The sequence below is a fragment of the Chionomys nivalis genome, chromosome 19 (assembly GCF_950005125.1).
Source record: "Chionomys nivalis chromosome 19, mChiNiv1.1, whole genome shotgun sequence".
NCBI classification, from domain to species: domain Eukaryota; kingdom Metazoa; phylum Chordata; class Mammalia; order Rodentia; family Cricetidae; genus Chionomys; species Chionomys nivalis.
Window position 1 is genome coordinate 8,115,678 of NC_080104.1, and position 22,858 is coordinate 8,138,535.

A 22,858-nucleotide genomic window follows, 5' to 3' on the forward strand; every position below is an offset into this window, starting at 1 on the left:
TTTTTGGTTTTTCGAGACAGGGTTTCTCTGTGGCTTTGGAGCCTGTCCTGGAACTAGCTCTGTAGACCAGGCTGGTCTCGAACTCACAGAGATCCGCCTGCCTCTGCCTCTCGAGTGCTGGGATTAAAGGCATGCGCCACCATCTCCCGGCTTGGGGATGCAGTTTTTGGCCTTGATTTCCTCTTTGGGGGAGTGTCAACATCCAAAATGTTAATCTGACTCTTGCAAGACCCCAGCTGGCTCCATAGTCACCCAGCGAAGCCCTTCTGCACATCCCCTGGCTAGGCATCCTGGTCTAGGACCAGATCTCAGGATGTCTCTAAGATACCCAGATCTCATCAGTCAAAGGCACCGAGCAAGAGCAGGAGAAGATCTCCTTTCCTCATTCCTATCATCGGACCTTCTGAGATCGGCAAGCATGGCTTCTTCAAGCCATTCATCTGAGACTAGTTCTCATGCGGGTTAATTACAACACTGGCAAAGAACCAAAGGCTACAAGTCCCATGTATGCTTACCTCTGAGGATGTCCTCCATCAGCACTACTCAAGAGACGTAGACTCCCCCAAGTCCCTGAACTCCACCTCGCCACCCAGTAACAGAAAGCCAGACTAAGAGTTCCAGGGAGAGGGACCACGTACATCAATGTTCCTCTTCTCTAGTGAGAGAGTGGCGATCATAGTGGTCACGCAGTTCCCTCCCAGGCTGTCTCTGAGAACGCTGGTCATCACGGAGTTCCTGTAAGGGATGTGTGTGCGGCGCTTTTCAGAAAGGGCGATGATGACCTGTGGGAAGGCGGGCATATGGTGGCGTTAGCCAGGCAAGATAGGCTCACCTGGCAATGACTTTCAATAATTGGAACGCAAAGGAGATGATAATTAAACACAAGACTTCGGCACAGAACAGTCATATTAACAAGAGCTTTCAATGTGAAAATGACAAAAATGGGGCTCAGTGGTTAAGAGCACTTGCTGCTCTTCCAGAGAACCTGAGTTAGATTCCTTGAGCCCACACTGAATGGCTCACAGCTGCCCGTGACTCCTGCTCCAGGGACTCCCCCCCTCCCCTGGCACAGGCAGGAAGAGGGAGCAGCATGGCTGCTTTGAATGATCACTTATGCATCTCACTGTCCTCCCCACTTTGAACCTTTTTTCATAAGATACCTTAATATTATTTCTGTTCTAGGGCACATTGATGTATGTGGGTAACACAAAGAATATGCTAATAAACCTTCCTGGTGATATTAATTGAATATTAGTGAACTCACTTTTGGTGGCAAGTTACAGAAAATCTAAGTCACAATGGTCTCAGTCAGGAGGGTTGGAAATAGAAAAACTCTAGGCTACAAATAACCCAAAAGGTTAATGGGTTTAACTTCCTATCTCTACTGTAGCTTCCTTATAGCCACAGGATGGCTGCCAAACACCCTGCTGTCATATACTTCTAGATTCATAAGTTAGATGGGAACAGACTTCCTTTATCCTGAGCTTTCCTAGGGAGCATCTTGGTCCCTAGAAGACCCACAGGTTGACAACTGCATCCACAGGAAGGCTCCAGTTTGCTTTGACCAATAAGGATCTAATCCCTGGAGCTGGGATGGGCTTTAGGTGCTCCACACTGGGATGGATAGTCCTACATCCTCTCCATGAAGGGACCTAAAACTGTTAGAGAAAATATTTAAACATTGAAGTGGGACTGTGGTCTTTAAAATGGAGGAAACAAGGCTATGTGTGATAGAAGAAAACAGTCAGGATTTGGAGGCAGAATCCAGCTTTACCACTTGTATGACTTTGGAAAACCTCAAAAGTGCATTAGCTTCCCTTTCCTGTAAAGAAGGAACTAGAAAGCCTGGCTATCTTGGAGGAATGTTGTAAATGTCCGGAGAGAGGGGCCGAAGAGGTGGCTATGTGTGAAGGAATGCTTGCTGAACAAGCATGAGGACATGAATTCAAATCCCCAGAACATGTGAAAAACTTGTGCATGCCTGTGACCCCACCACTGGTGAACATAGAGACAGGCGGGTCCCAGCTCACATGCCAGCCAGCATAGCTCAACCAAATGGTGAGCTTCTGTTTCAGCGAGACATCCTGTTTCATGGTAACAGTGAGATAGCCCATTTCGTGGCATCAAAGAGATGAAGACACCCATTATCTTTCTCTGGTTCCACATGTGCACAATTCATGCACATACATACATCTCACATATGCATCACACACGAGCACACACACAAAGATCAGGAGTGAACTTCTAGGGTAGTTATTAAACAAGGGGTACTCAGTGCTGTGGGAGAGTCTTCAGGAGAGACTGCTTTTGGTGTAGGTCTGACCCATTTCCTTGAGAGAGGACTCGAGCTGGTCTCTTGGAGCACCACTGTGAGTTCAGACCACATGGAGTGGCTCTGAAGAGGAGCCCAGAGAAGGAATACTGTGGGCAAGCAGAGGGGAGTTGTTCCTTGTGGGGTTACAATGGGCTCTACAATGAAAGGCACAGGAGTGTGGAGGGTCATAGGGCTTGTGTGCGTGTTTGTGTCTGTGTTGTGTGTGTGTGTCTGTGTGTTGTGTGTGTGTGTGTCTGTGCACACACACGCCACAGGATAACCTCTAGGATGTCATTTCTTAAGGTGTCTGTTCACCTCCTTTAATATTTTTATTTTTTTGAGACAGGGTCTGTCATTGTCCTGGAACTCACCAAGTAGGCTACCCTCGCTAGCTGGTGAGCCACAGGGATTCACCTGTTTCCACCTTCCAATCACAGCGACTGCAATTTTCTCACCACATTCTCCCCGCCCTCTTTTACACAGATTATGGGATTAAATCCAGGTTTTTCAGCGGCATTTATGGACTGACCTCTTGCCTCAGTTCAGAATGATTTATTTAAGCTTTTAATTCTATGTGTGTGTGTGGGTTCTGTGTGTATGGCTCATGTGTGTGTGTGTGTGTGTGTGTGTGTGTTGTGGGGTTGTTTATAAGTATGGGAATGCAGGTGCCCATGGTGGCCAGAGGTATTGGACCTGCACACAGAGCTAGAGAGGCTGTGACCTCCCTGACATGTGTGCTGGGAATGGAACTCAGGCCCTCAGAAGAGCAGGTGTGTCCCTGATTACTGAGCAACCTTTCAGTCACCTTGGGTTTGTTGTTGTTGTGTGCTTATTTGGTAATGTTTGGTCCTATTCTGATCTTCGCATATAAATACAATGGCAAAATATTTCTTACAGCATTGTGTTAGGAACAAAGAACGGAACATCACCTAGAAATTCCTAAACGACCTAGAAACTGTGCTGCTACCAATAATTCAGATACCCGAGTAGCTCCACAGTGAGCTCCACAGAAGGTCTTGAGTAGAGCAGGTCCAAGCCAGCGACCTCTGCAGGAGCAGGCCCAAGCCCAAGTCACAAATAACATAAAATATCTTGGAGTAACTCTAACAAAATAAGTAGAAGACTTGTATGACAAGTACTTTAAATCTTTGAAGAAAGAAATTGAAGAAGACACCAGAAAATGGAAAGATCTCCCATACTCTTAGGAAGGTAGAATTAACATAGTAAAAATGGCAATCTTACCAAAAGCAAACTACAGATTCAATGCAATGCCCATCAAAATCCAATCAAAATTCTCCACAGACCTCAAAAGAACAATACTCAACTTCATATGGAAACACAAAAAACTAAGAATAGCCAAAATAACGGAACAGAAAGTCAGGGAGGCATCAAAATCCCTGACTTCAAACTCTGCTACAGAGCTACAGTACTGAAAACAGCCTGGTATTGGCATAAGAACAGACAGGAGAACCAGTGGAACAGAATGAAAGACCCAGATATTAATCCACACACCTACAAACACCCAATTTTTAACAAAGAAGCAAAAACTATAAAATGGGAAGAAAAAGCAAATTCAACAAATGGTGTTGGCATAACTGGTTATCAACACACAGATGAATGAAAATAGATTCATATCTATCACCATGCACAAAACTCAAGTTCACATGGATCAAAGATTTCAACATAAAACCAACACAGAAGCTCATAGAAGAGAAAGTGGAAAGTACCCTTGAATGCATTGGCACAGGGAACCACTTCTCAGTTTAACCCCACTATCACAGACACTGAGAGAAACAATTAATAAATGGGACCTCCTGAAACTGAGAAGCTCCTGTAAAGCAAAGAACATGGTCAACAAGACAAAGCGGCAGCCTACAAAGGTAAAAGATCTTCACCAACCCTACATCAGACAGAGGGCTGATCTCCAAAATATTCAAAGAGCTAAGAAACTGGTCATCAAAAGGACAAACAATCCAATTTTAAAAATGGGGTACAGACCTAAACAGAGAACTCTCAACAGAGGAATCTAAAATGGCTGAAAGACATTTAAGGAAATGCTAAACATCCTTAGTCATCAGAGAATTGCAAATCAAAACAACTCTGAGATTCCATCTTACAACCTATAAGAATGGCCAAGTTCAAAAACACTGATGACAACTTATGCTGGAGAGGATGTGGGATAAACAGTACAATCCTGCATTGCTGGTGGGAGTGCAAGCTGGTATAGCCGCTTTGGATATTAATATGATGATTTCTCAGAAAATTAGGAAACAACCTACCTCAGGACCCAGCAATACCACTTTTGGGTATATACCCAAAGGATGCTCCATCATGCCACAAGGACATGTGCTCAACTGTGTTCATAGCAGCATTGTTTGTCATAGTCAGAACCTGGAAACAACCTAAATGCCCCTCGACCAAAGAATGGATAAGGAAAATGTGGTACATTTACACAATGAAGTACTACACAGCAGAAGAAAATAATGACACCTTGAAATTTGCGGGCAAATGGATAGATCTAGAAAACATCATACTGAGTGAGATAACCCAGACTCAGAAAGACAAATAACATATGTACTCACTCGTAAGTGGCTTTTAGACACAAAGCAAAACAAAAAAAACAAAAACAACAAAAAAAACCAAAAAATAAAAACAGCCTACAATTCACAATCCCAGAGAACTTAGACAGCAAAGAGGACCCTAAGAGAGACATACATGAATCTAATCTACATGGGAAGTAGAAAAAGACAAGATCTCCTGAGTAAATTGGGAGCATGGGGACCAAGGGAAGGGGAGAGGAAGGGAAGGGAGTGGAGAAAAATATATAGCTCAATAAAAATGATAAAAAAGAAAAATCTAAAACAGTAATTCAGCTACTCGATGGATCAAGAGTTTTCTTATTTTAAAAGATTTTATTTTACTTATTTATGTGTATTTGTGTGAATGTGTGTGTGTGTTTGTGTGTGTGTGCGCGCGCGCATGTGAGAGTGCATGTAGGTGCCCATGGCAGCCAGAAGCAGGCACCAGACACCCGGGAGCTGTATTTACAGGCTCTTGTCAGCTACCTGAGGTGGGAGCTGGAAACTGAACTCTGTCCTGTAAGAAGAGCACGCACTCTAAACCACTGAGCTGTCTGTACAGTCTCTAAGGGGATTTTCTTTTAAACGGCTCAGAAGAGCACAGAAAAGTATCTTCTGAAAACCAACCAAGATTGGGAGCAGTTATGACTGGCACTGGCCCAGCACCTTCACTCCTGAGCACAGTGTGATCTAAACTCACTTGGCAGGAGCCATGTGTGCTGTGGGATTGGCTGATGGTTGACAGAAACCCCATTTGATTTCTGATGAGGTGGGGAGTAAACACTGGTTCCCAGCAGTTTCTCACTTGCTGTTTGGGCTGATGGGGACCTCAGGTCACCCCCAGGGCACTTGGTGAGGTTTACAGCTTGCTCAAGTACATAAGCCCTCTTTCCTTCTCCTCATGTGAACTCGGGCTTTGGGGCTGAGAGGTACCCTGTTATTGTGGCTTAAAGTGTTTTTGAGGAAACTCTTTGGAAAAAGTGTTGCATACATAAAGAGAACTCCAAAACCAACAATATTCTGGCAGACTGAATATTAATCACTTAAAAATGTAGAGTCAGTAAACTCTGGCTGGCCGAGTTCTAGCAGGTGTGAGGTCTCTCAGCTGTGACCAGCAGGACCAGAATCCTGAGAGAAACTTCTAAACCAGTGTAAGTTCATTAAAGCAAAGCAACTGAGCACACTAGCCCCTCTTTCACCCGTTTTTTTGTATTTAAATAATATTTTTTTCATTTATTTTACATACCAACCAGTTTCCCCTCCCTCCTCTCCTGCCACCCTCTCCCCTTTCCCACCTGCCCCCTCCCCACCCACTCCTCCTCCATCTCCATTCAGAAAGAGGCAGGCCTCCCATGGGCTCCCACAAAGCAGGGCACATCTAGCTGAGGCAGGGCCGAGCTCCTCCCTTTACATCAAGGTAATCTAGCATCCACCCATTTTTTACAGTGAAAGTGACAGAGAAAGGCTGTGATTAACCCTCTCCACTAATGGAGTCGCTCATGGCATTTATCTGACTACAGGTAGGCATTAGCTCTGTTCTAGTCAGTTTTAGCTGTCGACCTCACACAGCCGGAGTCAGCTGAGGAGCGAGGCTCCATTCAGTGTATGCCCAGGTCAGAATGGGGAGCGGGAACTGTCTTGACTGCTAATTGACTGACATAGGAGGGCCCCATCCACTGTGGGCAGCACCACTGGCCAGGTGTTCCTGGGCTGTGTCTGAAAGCCAGCTCAGTCTGAGTCTGTGAGTGAGCCAGCAAGCAGAGTTCCTTTGGGATTTCTGCTTCAAGTTCCTGCTTGAGTTCCCTCCTCAATGATGAGCTGTAACCTGGAAGCTGAAACAAACCCTTCCTTCCCCTGAGTTGCTTTTGATCATGGTGCATGCCACAGAAACAGAAAGCAACAGGGCAGGTTCCTAAGCTTTGCTGCTTGGTTTGACTCCATGATGTACAGTTTGTTCTCTTCTACTCCCTGCCCAACATAACCCACGGCTTCCAGTGGAGACCCGGCCGCTGTCTGCTGAGTGGATAGATGAGCTAGTTACACGAAGTTGTTTTACACTCCCAGTCTCTTTAGCCACATAATAAAATATGTTTAGAGATAAATTGGCCATAAATGCCCATGAGTTATGCAATTTCATTAAGTATCCGATCTCTCTTTTCATTGTTGGGAGTGTTCTAGCTCTCTCTTTCTTTCTGAATATAATTCTCTTCTGCCCTCCCACCCACTCACCGGCAGCCCCTCCCAGCCTTACTAAACCCTAAGATCCACGGCCATGGCTGCAGCCTCCCATAGCCTGTTTTCATTCCCTCTCCTGCCAGCGACCTTATGCCAAGCCTCCTCCTTGCCTGCGAAGGCACTTGGGTCTAAGAGAAAATAGCTAACAGCTGTCCTCATGTGGTGGGTGGAAAGGAAACAGAACTGCTGAGGGCCAATGACACATGAATGACATTTAGCCTGGAGTGAACAGAGGAGGGTCCTCTGGGCTGGGGCAGTTGCTGATGTGCTCATGGCTCCAAGGACCTGACCTGCTCTACTCCACCCTTGCCTTCTCCCGCCCACTCATTTTCCATTTCAGAGGCCTCATTAACTCCTGCTTCCTCAGTCCTTCCTCACCCTTTCCTTGCTTATCAGAGCTCCCGCCTGAGATGCAGCTATGTTCTTCTGAGGACCCCTGCTTCAGAGCGGTAGCCCTGTGGGGTAGGGCTGTCTCTAGGACCCTCAGCACACTATAGATCTGTCCTACTGTCATTTCAGATGCTGTGACAAAATATCCAGAACCAAAGAAACCTGGAGGATAGAAAGGCTTACTTTAGTTTGTAATTCCAGATTTCAGTCTGTCATTGGGGAAGTCAAGGAAGAAAAGTCAACTTAACATCCACGGTCAAGAGCAGGGAGAAATGCATGAACACATGCTCGCTGGCTTAACATCCATAGACAAGAGCAGAGAGAAATGGATGCGTGCATGCTCACTTCCTTAACATTCAAAGTCAAGAGCAGAGACAAATGGATAATCGCATGTTCACTTGCTTAACATCCATAGTCAAGAGCAGAGAGAAATGGACGCATGCTCACTTGCTTAACATCCATAGTCAGGAGCAGAGAGAAATGGACGCATGCTCGCTTGCTTAACATCCAAAGTCAAGAGCAGGGAGAAATGCATGAGTGCATGTTTGCTTGCATGTGCTCAACTTGATTTCTCCACTCTCATACAGTCCACGACCGTCCAAGACGCCTTGCCTAGGGAATGGTGCCATTCACAATGGGCTAGGTCATCCCTTATCAATGAACATAACTAAGACAATCCCCAACAGACATGTTCATGGGACAACCCAATACAAACAATCCTTCATTGAGCATTTCTTCCCAGGCGATTCCCGCTGTGTTAAGCTGACAAGGCTGACCCTCATAAGAGCATCATCAATATTTACTAGATAAGTAATTAATTAAAAACAAGGGCAATATAGGCATTATGAAGTTCACAAGGATTGTAAGCAAAGAGGTGTGAGGAGTAGAATAATTCTAGTAACAGTCAGGAATTGGAGGAGATTGGGTGGGAAGAAGGGAGGAAGTGTATGTGGGGCAGAATGTTTCTCCTGAGTGATTACAATTGGTAGAAAGTTTGATTCAGCTGAAGAATGTAATTTTGTATGAACAGATGGACACAATGGGAATTAAAACCATGCCACCATCTGAACACAGACACATTTCTTCGAAATAAGGCAATTTGAATACAGCCCATTATGGGCATATATCATTGTTCCAGTAAATGTCCTATTAAGCGAGAAGCTCCATCAGTATAAGTGGTACGGAATATTTGAGCAAGAAAAAGCTTAGAACTGATGATTCTTGTCAGAAGCACTGAAATGGCCAATGCCTGCAGGCCCTCAGCTAAGGTGCTGCACTCCTGTGGTTCTGGGGGTAAAGCTAACTTATCATCTCATTCAGGTGGGCTCCTCTGGCTTGGCCTCCAGCCATGTGACTATTCAGAAGCAGCATGACATTCCTCTCAAAAGGTTTCCTTAGGCATTAAAGAAAAGAGACATCTTATTGTTGTTGCCCTCAAATCTTTTAGGCTAAACATTCAAGAATAAGAAGAAAACACAGGAAATCCTCCATCCAATCCATTAATTTTACAGATGGGGTCAAAGATTTATCTAGCTAAATCTGGGTGAGTTTTCTTTGCTCTTGGAGTCAGATTCAAAGTTACAAAGTAGAGCAGTTAGCGGGTTGGATGGTAGTCAGGAGGGAGTGTCGGTGACTCAAGACAAGCCAGGGCTAAGAGATTCACCACAGCAGAAAAAGTACTGACCAGAATGTGGCAGCATACTGTTCATCTCTGAGTTACATTCTCAGGGGTAACCTCTGAGCTGCGAAAACAAACAAAACAGGCAGCAGGAGACCACTTGTCGTCTGGATTCATGTCCATGTAAAATCACTGGATTCAGTGATTTTACAATATAGATAATAAGGCAGCAGTACCTCCTCCCCAACTTCATCCTTTTTGAAAGTAACAAAAACAATTGTGTGCTGGGCCCAGTGAAAACTGAGATCAGTCTTTACCCTGTTTCTAGGTGGGTGACCTTGGGATGATAAGTGTTTGCAGTCAGTAAAATGGAGAAGTTACCACTTCCAGCAGGAGGCTGTTGTAGGGTTTAAATGAAATGGTGTCTAGAAAGCACTACTAGATACACGGATGTTCACAGGAACGCTGCCCGCAATGCTGAGGGGCAGATGCGGCCTGTTGCCTTTGAATGGAAGATTGAATAAACAAATTAAGGGGTATGCATGCATGTGCTCAAGCCCCAGGAGGGAATGGAATTGTGTTATATGCCACCATGTGCAGGGACCATGGAATCATGACACATCTATACAAGACAGCTACCAAGGACACACATAGTGATTCCACCCACGGGATCTGGAGTAGGCAAAGTCCGAGAGACAGAGAGGACAAGCCACCAGAGGCCAAAGATAAAATGCAAGGGATGTTCATATTCCAAAGGTCCAGAGATTCCAGTGGGAATTATGAAAAACATAGGAATGGATAATGACTTATTGCCCATTATTTTGGAATGTACTTCATGTCATTGAACTCTTCACTTAAAAAAAAATATTGGGACTGGAGAGATGGCTCAGCTGTTCAGAATATGTACTGCTCCTGCAGAGGACCAGAGTTCCGCTCCAAACACCCAAACTGGGCAGTTCACAACCACCATTAACTCCGGCTTCAGTGGACCCAACCAATGCCCTTTCTGACTCCACACACACACACACACACACACACACACACACACACACACACACAATCTTTTTAAGATTATTTATTATGCATATACTGTTTGTCTGCATGTGTGCCTGCAGGCCAGAAGAGGGCACCAGGTCTCATTACTGATGGTTGTGAGTCACCATGTGGGTGCTGGGAATTGAACTCAGGACCTCTGGAAGAGGAGCCAGTGCTCTTAATCATTGAGCCAACTCTCCAGCTCCACAATCTTTTTAAAACCATGAGACAAACAAATGCTGCTGTGCACATTTCACCGTAATTACAAGTCAGAGACTAGAGTGTCTGCCACGAGCACATGCAGCACGTGCCGTCGCCACCACTGACCTTATTCCACCCACTTTACCTGCTCCAGGTAGTGCAGCGACAGGTTAATGTACTTGGCCTCTGTCAGGAGCAGGCCCCCCACTCCAGTCTTCGCAACACGCTCTGACCCTGCCAGGTCAACCAAATGGAGTTTTGCACGTCGGAGAGTGGCAGATCCCGGCTCCTTGCTGGTCAAGTGGACAGTGAAAATACAGTGTGATCGGGTTGAAGCTTGGTTCATAGGGGTCTAAAAAAAAAAAAAAGAAAGAAAAGAAAAGATAAAAGAAATTGCAAAATGTACAATAATTTGACATAAGAAATTCAAAATTCAGAGAATATCAAAAGATTTTTAGATTATAATTCTAGTAGCATGGCATTGCCCATGAAGCCAACACTCATGAATGAACTCTTCAGCATCTGTTCTCTTCAGCATGGTGTCACCTGCAGGATGACTGGGTGAGCCCCTCAATGTCTGTGCTCTTCAGTGTGGTGTTTTTTCTAGGTGACTGGTAACAAAGGTGGATGGGTTATTCAGAAGGTGACAAAAGCATCCTACTGGGATAAATATGGAGTCTTTGGGGGATAGGAAGGTGGCTCAGTTGGTAAAGACCTACAGTGTGAACATAAGACCTGAGCTTGAATTCTCAGAACCCTTGTGTGTGTTGATACACCTAGCACAGGGTGGGGTGGAGCAGAGATGGGTCGATTTCCAGGAGTTCACTGGTCAAAGAGTCTATCTAACCCACTAGTGAGAGACCTTGTCTCAAAAGATAGAGGAGAGGATTGAGCAAGATGCCCAGTTCACCAAATGCACATGCACAGGACAACACCCACCCACAGCCATGCCCCCCACTGAGAGACAGACAGACATGAAAAAAAGACACACGTAGAGAGAAAGAGAGAGAGGCTAAGTCTTCTGATCCAGATGAGAACATCACCGCTTTATCCGGCTGCAATCCATACTTTAACCCAACCACAGTGAAATGCTTAATGATAACATCATGGAAAACGGGGTAGGAATGTGTGTTCTGGGACACTTCGCTACCTCAGCTGCAAACCCAGTCCACAGCAGAAAGGCTCACTATCGCTGCTACATTCATCACAGCTAGAAACTCAACCAATGTAATAATCCAGAAATAAACAGAAGGCACAAGCATAGGAAAAGAGGGACCAAGAATTTCATTACACATGGAAATGAGGGAGATTTATCTAGAAAATTCAAGAGCATCTACAACCAAATTGATAAGAACCAGGAAACTGTGTGGAAGAACTAGCTCAGTAAGGGCACAGCATGAGGACCTGGGTCAGAATCCCCAGAACCCACAGAAATCCAGGTGTGGTAGAGCACATCTGTCATCCCATTGCTCCTAAGGTTGGATGGGAGGTGGAGAGAAGAGGGTAGTAGAAGATCCTGAGCCAGATGTGGTGAGCAGTGGGAGGAGTGAGCCAGCTGTCCTGGGGTGAGCAGTGGGGGGAGTGAGCCAGCTGGCCTGGGTGAGCAGTGGGGAGAAATGAGCCAGCTGTCCCTGAGTGACCAGCGGGGGGAGTGAGCCAGCTGTCCTGGGGTGAGCAGTGGGGGGAGTGAGCCAACTGGCCTGGGGTGAGCAGTGTGGAGGTGAGGAGGGAGTGAGCCAGCTGGCCTGGGGTGTGCAGTGGGGGGAGTGAGCCAGCTGGCCTGGGGTGAGCAGTGGGGGGAGTGAGCCAGTTGGCCTGGGGTGTGCAGTGGGGGGAAAGAGAGCCAGCTGGGCTTGGGTGAGCAGTGGGGGTAGTGAGCCAGCTGGCCTGAGGTGAGCAGTGTGGAGGTGGAGGGGGAGTGAGCCAGCTGGCCTGGGGTGAGCAGTATGGAGGTGGGGAGGGGGAGTGAGCCAGCTGTCCTGGGGTGAGCAGTGTGGAGGTTGGGGGGAGAGTGAGCCAGCTGTCCTGGGGTGAGCAGTGTGGCTGGCAGTGGGGGGCGGGGGGGGGGTGGAGTGAGCCAGCTGGCCTGGGGTGAGCAGCGGGGTTAAAGAACAGATCCTGTCTAAGACAAAATAGAAAATAAGTGCCAAAGCCTGTGGCGGTGCCCTGATCCTTTGTTCCCACTCACAGATCAGTGTGCATTCACACATATACACACATGTGCCACACACACACACATACACACAAAGAGGAAAGAATAAAAGTATTTACTGGGTTTGCAAAATCAAATTGTGAAATCAATTAAGTTCAATAGCCTAACAAGAATTTATCAGGAAACATAAATATTCAGAAGGGCAACAAAGACAATATAAGATATTATTATATAAGAATAATGATAGAGGAAGGCACCTGATGGTGATCTCTGGTTCCCACACATGCACACACAGGTAAGCACACCTGCATATGAATGCACGTATACATCCATACATGCACACACAGGTGGGCACACTGGCACATATACATACATACATACATACATACATACACCGGCACATATACATACATACATACATACATGCACCGGCACATATACACACATACATACACACACTGGCACATATACATACATACATACACACATGTATTCACCACATACACACTCACGTCCTTATGCATACACATTCAAACACATACCAAAATAAACTGAAGATAACTTTTCACACTGTGCAAACAAATAAATACCAGAATGGACTAAATGCTTATATGTAACAAACAACACAACTTTGACACCAAGACAAGAAATATACATGAGCATATTATAATCCTTCCAAAGTGGTCCTTGTTACTGTAAAATATCAACGAGTAAAAACACTTGGAAGAATGACAAAGCGGGATGACTAGACAACTCAGAGAAATCAGAAAAATACTTGACAGGCATTAGAAAACCTGCTGGAAGTTATGAAAAATGACTGGAGGCCTTAGAACTATAAAGAAAAATGATTCCGTGCCCATCAGGCTGCAGCAATACAAAAATGAAGGTTAAGGAAATAAGTGCTGGTAGAGACATAAGGATATGGAAATTTTCACAAACCGCTGATGGGAATTTAAGTTAAGAGAATTTTAAAAAGAAATTTAGCAATGTGTTGTAGTACTGCAAATGCAAAATCCCCATGACGCTGTGACAAAACACGATTTCCTAGAGAGAGGTCATGAGAAGGTTACAGGAGCCACATAACGAGAACAGCAGCCGCAGTGTCTTGAGATAACAAGAAATAGGTGCCGACGTATAGCCTAAATGGGCATCTGGGACAGAGGAGACAACAGACCAGGACAAGCCTTCAGAAAATGTGATCATAAATAGTGATATGTTGATAAAATAGAAGGTGGAAGAAAATAAAAAGTCAAGAATGGCGTGAATGCTGGGATGGAGTTTAGCTCACCATGCTACTGGCATTCCTAACTACTTCTGCACCTCTAACCTACACCATTAAAGCAGGAAATCACGAGTCAGGATGCTACAGAGAAGTGATGACGGTGGTGGCCTTCTACAAGGGTGGACGCAAGCTTTACCTGCAGTACACTTGTGCTAGTATCTAGTGTCAACTTGAGTGAACAGAACCACCTGGACACGGCTGTGAGGAAGCATTGTGATGCCGTTAATACATGTGGAAAGCCAAGTCAGCTGTGGGCAGGATCATTTCCTGGGCAGGGGATCCTGCGCCTTATTGGATAGTCAGGCATTGACAAGCATGCATTCACCCCCACTCCTGTATGGAGCTGCCTCGAGCTCCCACTCCCATGATTCCTCTGCCTAGAACTGTGAGCTACAGTAACCTCTTTCTCCCCTGAGGTGCTTTCATGGAGTATTTTATCACAGGAATGGGAGAAGAAACCAAGAAGACTGGTCCTGAGAGTGGGGGCTGCCGGTACGCAAACCTGACTGTGGTCCTGGGGCCTTGCAGTGTCTGTGGCAGGAAAGGGGCAGAGTTGTAAACTCTGGCTAGAAACGCCCTTGAATGCTGTAAGAGCTTAAAGGGTCACAACCAGGGAGCTCAGAAGTCAAGCAGGGGGAGAGAGATGCAGCGAGTGGAGCCCTGGTGGGAGGTTTCAGAGGACACAGGGGCTCTCTCAGGGGCGGGATTATCACTTCCGAACAGTGCAAACATCAGGAACTGGCCCTGCCATGCTCCCTACTCATGTTTTCCCTAAGAAAGGAAGTAATATGATGTAGAAAGCAAGCACGAGTCAGCAGAACATTCCAGACAAATATTCATGAGAATGAACGCAGAGCCACTCATATTGTAACAAAAAGTCTCAGTGCAGATACATGCGCGCACAGACGGAGGAACATGCGTTGATGTGTTTTAAATCAGAAATTCTTTCTGTCAATATAAATTCTTGATACACACCATGGTTGATTTACACGGACTAGCAAAGTACACAGATGACAACATGCTGGCAGCAGTTTGGAGCTTACAATGTAGTGAGCCAGTTAAATAGGCTGGAAATCTGGCCCATCACTTGTTTCCACAATAGCTAGACCCAAACTTCGCCAGCTTGTGATCTCTCTCTCTCTTTCCCTCTCTCTTTCCTGCTGAAGTGGGTCAGAAAATAGCTGTGCATGTAAAACCACAAACTCAAATATAGAGCCTGCCTTGAGGTGATCTGAAAGTGGCTGGAAGTTATTTGCAGAACTTAAACACAGGTTTCACTTCATTGTTTTGTTCATGTGACAGTGAGTTCTATGGACTGAAGCAGAAGTCAGTTAACAGGTGATGTGACAGAAATCACACGGGGATCTCAGCAGCTGCTCCCGCCTTCCAAGCTGAGGCTGTTGTGAGCACTGGAAGCATGTGCCCATTTCAAAGGAACAAGAGACTCTCACACAAGTGCATTTCTGGAGCCTGCAATTAAGCACAGAAATATGTTGCAGGAACCCATGCCTTGAGTTCTGTAATGTCTCATAAATATTTTCTACATGACGTAGCTGTTGGGGTCCCCTTAGATAAAACATCCTCAGACCTCAGACAATGTTCTTTCTGTGAGACTGTGTCATCGTATGTGACCATGTCTGCTCCATCTCTGTGCCTCGTGGGCATGCCCATTCCCTGTCCTTTTAAAGGTAAAAAACTGTTTGAATGTTTCTGAAATTGCCTGAGAACAGATGGCACTATTTAGGTGGATTCAATTCAGAACTGAGCACATGTTTTCAGCAAATGTGTTCTTGGCACTCGCCTGTGCCTTTGGAAAAATTCTCAGGATGATTAATCATCTGCAATGAAGAGAGCTTTTACATTTTGTGTCAGTCTTTGTAGATAGCTGTGCGAGGTGGTGCAAAGAATAAAGGAAAATAAGACTTGGCCAGAGACCTCAAGGAACTTGTAATCTAGTCAGAAATGAGAATTCCGGGGTGTGAAAAGGGAGCAAATGAGAGGCGAGGAAGAGGCAGGGTGTCTAGTACAAAAGTGGTCTGGGCATGGGGAGAGCACAGGTCAGTGGGGAAAGCACAGGTCATGTGTTCTGGTTTCATTTCTATTCTTGTGACAAACACCCTTGACAAAAGCAACAGAGGAAGGAAAAGGTTTCTTCAGCCCCATTTTCTAGAAATCACAGCATTAGGAACCTGCTGCAGCTAGTTATATCTGGCCAAGAACAATCTCTCTTAATCTCAAGAGAGATTAAGACATGCACAGTCAGCTAGCTTTCTCCTTTCCTATGCCGTTCAGGACCCTGAGAATGGTGTCACCTACAAAGAGCTTGGTCTTCCTATATCAGTTAATGATTATGACAACACACACACACACACACACACACGTACTCATGATATGCCCACAAGCTATTCTGATTTAGATAATTCCTCAGTAAGACTCTCTTCCCTGGTAATTCTAGGTTGTGTCCAGTTGGCAATTAAAATGAACTAGTTCACCATGTAAGGAAGAAGATTCAAGTTCTATCCCCATCACCCTCATAAAAAGCAAGACATGGTAGTGCACACTCAGAATTCCAGCACTCAGGAGGTAAAGACAGGGAAATCCGGGGCCTTACTGGCCAGACAGCCAAAGCTACCCAGCAAGCTCTAGCTCAATGGCAGACTGTCTCGGATAAAACAGAACAAGAAAGGTGGCTTCCAAGAAGTGATGCTAAGGCTGATCTCTGTGTTTCTCCTTAATTGCTTTCTATGGCAGTTTTGCTGAGAACAGTACCCATAAGTTCATCTGTGTGAATACTTGGTGCTCAGCTGGTGAAGGAGGCATGGGCTTGCTCAAGAAGGCGCACCACTAGATGAAGACAGACGTTATAAAGTAATCCCACACAGAATTGAGTATAATAAAGGGTTCTTTATTCAGAAATAGACTCACAGATCACAGTCCTCTGCACAAATCCAGCACTGGAGAGAGAGAACATGCACACAAGCTTTACAACTGCATTTATAGTATAAGAGATCATGCTCAAGTGGGCTGGTATCGTAAAGGTTATTGGCTGAAGGAGTTTCCACAGTACCTTCCCCTTTTGTCTAAATAAGAAAGTTCTAAGCCTAATACAAAACTATATACAATAAAAACAAATATCAAGTATAAAAATTAGAATTATAGCCAGCATAAATTAGATCAAGCAAGAAACATATGTTAAATATTTCAATAATTATCCTAAGTAGTTTAAGTCTTATATTAGAAATAGTTTGGCCAAGTCATGAAAGGAAAGTAATTATGACTCTCTAGTCTTCAACTCCATCGAAGACCTGAGACGGGAAATAATATTACTTGAATAAACAGGAAGTGCAATCAAGCAACTACCAAAATGTGCAATAAATGACAGAGACAACTAGCTAACTGAGAAATCACCCAAAGTCTCATTTGCAAGGCCTCTGTAAACCCCCCCCAAAAGAAAATTCTTCTTCCAAAAAAAAAAGCAGGAAGAAGTTTGAAGAGAACTATGCCCAAATTCCCAATTTATATTGTTTATAAATGTTTGTTTACATTTAAAGGAGAATAAGCTATAGAGGTTTGCATTGGTATGGATCTTGATCTATTGCTACAAATTTAAGATCAGTTTTGTTATATGTATATTTCTGCTCTTGATGAAGGTATTGTGTTTATGTAGCTCATTTAAAAATGTAATGTATACTTTAAAATACAGCTAATATAAGTCATATATAACAGTCAAACTTGTAGTCATCTTAGATGTATAGAGATATTTCAGATGGATAATTATTCTTCAAACCTTTCAAAGACTAACAGAAAATGGCATTTAAAATGTTTAAGAACTTAGGACTTGTCATGACAATGAGACACATCTGCTCCTGGCAACACCAATTACTTCAAGAGCAAGATGGGTATAGAAGAGGCTCCTTATGGAGTTTGTTAGCCATTTAGGCAAGAAACTTCTCTTTCCTGGACTGCTTGATGGTATGTTGTATGAACTGGACATGACTGCTGAACTTGCCTGAAGGTAAGAGAGTCCTTCAGGGTTCCTGCTTCATGAAAGAGTGTGCCAGATATTCTCCCGGACACAGAAGAAAGTGACTGACAAACTGCCAATATAGGTGGAACTGTCTTTGAAACGACCTGCCTTGTGGAAAAGTCTGCCGGATACTATGAGCCACTAGGCTGAAGATGGGTGCCCACAACATTACAGAAGGACTTTGGGTGACTGTTCAGGCTGAATGATGCCTCTGTCAATTGTAGAGTTTTGAAAGTTGCTTACAATGCACTTCCTGTTTACTTAGGTAATATTATATCCTTCTGGGGTCTTTGATGGAGTTGAAAAATAGTTATAATTATAGTTTTCCTTAGTTATGATAAAAGATAAAATAGATACAAATATTGTAACTATAATTCTTTCTTGATATCTGTTTTGTTATATGTAATTTTACTATGTTAAAGTTAAAATCTTCCTGTTATTTAGACAGAAAAGGGAGGTAATGTGGGATTCCCCTCTGTATGCTATGATATGTTTAATTGCCATTGGTTAATAAAGCTGCTTTGACCTGGGATAGGGCAGAACAGAGCCAGGTGGGAAAACTAAACTGAATGCTGGGAGAAAGTAGGTGGAGTCAGTGAAATGTCATACAGCCTCTGCAGGAGACAGACACACTGGAACCTTAGCAGTAAACCATGAACCTTGTCATAAACATAAAATAATAGAAATGGGTTAATTTAAGATGTAAAATCTAGCTAGGAATGTGCTAAAATCATTGGCCAAGCAGTGTTGCAATTAATATAATTTCAGTGTGATTATTTTGGGTCTGGGCAACCAGGAATGAACAAGCAGCCTCAGACTACAACTGGAGGCAGATGTCAGGGTTTCAAAAGACTCAAGCAATCTTCTCTCTCTCTCTCTCTCTCTCTCTCTCTCTCTCTCTCTCTCTCTCTCTCTCTCTGTCTCCTTCTTACAGATCACAATGTGAACCCTCAGCTATTCCTGCCTCCATGACTGTGCTCTGCCATCACGGACTCTACTCTGGAACTAAAAGCCCTAAATGCTTTCTTTCCTAAGTTTTCTTGGCCGAGGTGCTTCATCACAGCAAGAAACAAGTAACTAACACATATTCTGTAAACTGTTTTGAGACAGGGTCTCTCAATGAACCTGGAGTTTACTGATTAGGGAAGATTTGCTCACCTGTGCATCCCAGGGATACCCCTGTCTCTGCTTCCCCAGTGCTGGAATCTCCATCACATTACAACTTTCATAATACTGATCTATTTTAGTCATTTCAAAAATAATTGCAGATAGTTAACCCAGCCATCAATGACTCTACATCTTTGCATCACATTTTAAAACTTCTAGACCTTTGTGAATGTTGCCTTGTAACAACACATCCTTTATGCCATTTCTGTGCACCTAAGTCTTTTACTGTTTTAAACTACTCTGCTACTAGGCAGTGGAATGTCTCAGCAGGACTTTGCACTAACCTAATATTGGAAGCCTCCTTCAGACCGAAAGTTGTGAGAGTGTTTGTCTACGACTTACCGGGATGTTACAGTGCTTGCCCATGAACTCCCCATGTTGTTATAATGCTTTCCCATGACTCCCCAAAGCAAGCAACCAGGAACATCCACACAAGACAGAATCCAGCATCTCACTCCAATCTTTGTTTGCCAGTGCCTTCTAGATTGGGATCCTCATCTATTCATTCCTCTGTTCATTTGCTCTCACATGAATTCTGAAAACACGATAACCCCCATGGAGGCTTTCTACTTGTTTGCTATCCAGGCTCTATATTTTAAACCCCACCATTAACTATGTATTACCAATCTTGTCCCCCACTGGTTAAACAATGTCTTAACCAGCTCTTCCCATATAAAGAGGATTGGGTTAAGAGGGTCCCGATGCTCTTGATATACAGAAGTGCCTGAGATACCAGTTCAAGTGACTTAGCCCAACTCTATAAACATTTGTCATGCTATTTGGTGGGATTGTTTCAGAACACATCTGTATCAGTTACTGCCTGTAGCTATGGTAACACGCCATGACCAACATCATCAGCAGCAGGCATAATAAAGGAATAGGAACCTGAGAGCTCATATGCTGACCCACAAGCACAAAACACACACATACACACACACACACACACACACACACACACACACACACACAGAGAGACAGAGAGAGAGACAGAGAGACAGAGACAGAGAGACAGAGACAGAGAGACAGAGACAGAGAGAAAGACAGAGAGAGAGAGAGACAGAAAGAGAACAAACTGGAAGTGGGTCAGATCTATATATACTCTCAAACCTTGCCCCTAATGACTTAATTCCTCCAGTAAGGCCCCACCTCCTAAACTTTCCCAAATAGCACCACCAACTGGGGACTCAATGTTCAAATATCTGAGTCTCTCTGATTTTTTTCTCAGCTTCTTTGTATATAGTAGGACTACTGGTTGTTTTGAGTTAATCTTGTATTCTGCTACATTACTGAAGGTATTTATCAGCTGTAGGAGTTCTCTGGTAGAGTTCTTGGGGTCACTTATATAAACTATCATATCATCCATATCATCTGCAAACAGCAAAAGTTTGACTTCTTTCTTTCCAATCTGTATCCCTTTGATCTCCTTTTGCTGTCTTATTGCTCTAGCTAGAACTTTGAGTACTATGTTGAATAGATATGGAGAGAGTGGACAGCCTTGTCTTGTTCCTGATTTTAGAGGAATTGTTTTGAGTTTCTCTCCATTTAATTTGATGTTGGCTGTCAGCTTGATGTATATTGTTTTTATTATGTTTAGATACATTCCTTGTATCACTGATCTCTCCAAGACCTTTATCATGAAGGGGTGTTGGATTTTGTTGTATGCTGTTTTAGCATCTGATGAGATGCTCATGGTTTTTTTTTTTCAGTTTATTTACATGGCAGACTACATTGATAGATATTTGTATGTAGAACCATCCCTTCATCTCTGGGATGAAGCCTACTTGATCATGGTGGACGATTTTTTTTGATGTGCTCTTGGATTAAGTTTACCAGTATCTTATTGAGTATTTTGCATCAATGTTCATGAGGGAGACTGGTCTGTAATTCTCTTTTTTGGTTGAGTCTTTGTGTGGTTTCAGTATCAGGGTAACTGTAGCCTCATAAAAAGAGTTTGACAATGTTCTTCTGTTTCTATTATATGGAACAATTTGAGAAGTATAGGTATTAGCTCTTCTCTGGTGTTCTGGTAGAATTCTGCGCTGAAACCACTGGGCCCTTTTTTTGGTTGGGAGGCTTTTGATGACAGCTTCTATTTCCTTGCAGATTATAGGTCTCTTTAAATTGTTCACCTGGTCTTGATTTAATTTTGGCATGTAATATCTATCCAGAAAAATTTCCATTTCTTTTACATTTTCCAATTTTGTGGGCTATAGGGTTTTGTAGCACAACATAATGATTCTCTGGATTTCCTCAGTGTTTGCTGTTCTGGCCCCTTTTTCACTTATGATTTCATTAATTTGGATATTCTTGCTCTGCCTTTTAATTAGTTTGGATAACTATCTTGTTGATTTTCTCAAAGAACTAGCTCTTTGTTTCATTGATTCTTTGTATTGTTTTCTTCGTTTCTGTTTTTATTGATTTCAGCCCTTAATTTGATTAGCAAGAAACCTGGCACTAGACAAATTTCCAGGAATCCACAAGGATGACCCCAGCTAAGACCCTAAGCAATAGAGAAGGTGCTTGAACTGGCCTTGCCCTGTAGTCAGATTAATGACTATCTTAAATGTCATCATAGAACTTTCATCCAGCAACTGATGGAAACAGATACAGAGACCAACAGCAGAGCATTGGACTGAGCTCCCAAAGTTGGTCAAAGAGTAGGAAGAGTGAAAATACAAGCAAAGAGGTCAAGACCATGCTGGGTTCACCTACTGAAACAGCTTACCTGAGCTAATGGGAGCCCACCAACTTCGGCCCAACAGCGAGGGAACCAGCATAAGACTAGACTAGGCCCTCTGAATGTGGGTGACATTTGTATGGCTGGGGCAGACTACGGGGCCACTGGCAGGGAGGCCAGGATTTAGTCCTAGTCCTTATACTGGTTTTTGGAACCCATTCTCTTTGGAGGGAGCTTACCCAGTCTTGATATAGTGGGGAGGGCTTTGGTCCTGCCTCAAAAGATGTGCTAGACTTTATTGACTCCCCATGGGAAGCCTGACCCTTGAGGAGTGGATAGGAGTGGAATGAGGTGGGATGGGGGAAGATGGAGAGCATGGAAAGAGGGGAGGGAGTAGGAACTGACATTGGTATGTAAAAATAAGAAAAGATAGTTTTAAAAAAAAATAAAAATAAAACCATGAGTCTACGTGTGGGGTGCAGGCATTATCATTCAAATAATCATCGTCACATTATAGAAAAGTATTTCCAACTGGATATTGTTCTACTGGAATTAATCAGCGTAAACTTTATTTTCTGTTCCGACTTTTCTCTTTATAATATGCTTGGCTTTTATAAGAAGAAATGGGAAGTCATTCCCTGGGCCTTTTTCTTATTTAGTATATTCTCCACGTAGCTTTGTGAAGAAGAAAAATAGAGCAGGTTCAGCAATCTTATTTAAAAGTAAAATAAAAAGCTCCGGTGCAATCTGCAGCAGCATACAAGGAGGCCTTAGCAATCACAGTGACCTTTCTGGTAGCGATGGCCTGAGGCTCTGACTACAGGCTCGCCTAGAAGGCCGGAATCAGGGTGACACAGACAGGATCTTCACACTCTCCACAGTCTATTGGGGGACTTAATAAATTAAGAAACTTAAATGTCAGAATCAGTGATTGTTCCGGGGAAAGTTACCCTGTGGGAGGTGAAAGGTCAGAAGACTGCTTCCCTTGGGTCAGTTCTCTGTGTCTGACAAGTCTAGCAAAGCCAAATGTAGCTATGCCAAAATCAAAGTTGAGAAATAAAGGCAGGAAGGACAAACGGGGCAGGGGGGGTGTGGTGTATCACACAGTACCTTTTAAAACAAATGTTTGTGTGTGTGTTACACACGTGTGGTCAAGTTTACACACACAGATGTGCATCTCC

General features: G+C 43.9%; 1 protein-coding gene across 1 annotated transcript in view; it reads right to left on the reverse strand.

The window, feature by feature from the left end:
- Window positions 1-22,858, reverse strand: part of Kif6 (kinesin family member 6) — a 312,499-nt gene that overhangs the window by 184,336 nt on the left and 105,305 nt on the right. Inside the window, exons 7-8 of the mRNA XM_057751369.1 lie at window positions 10,518-10,724; window positions 639-782 (exon numbers count right to left, since the gene is read on the reverse strand). Coding sequence (XP_057607352.1) covers window positions 639-782; window positions 10,518-10,724 — 351 coding nt within the window. The remainder of the gene's footprint in view (window positions 1-638; window positions 783-10,517; window positions 10,725-22,858) is intronic.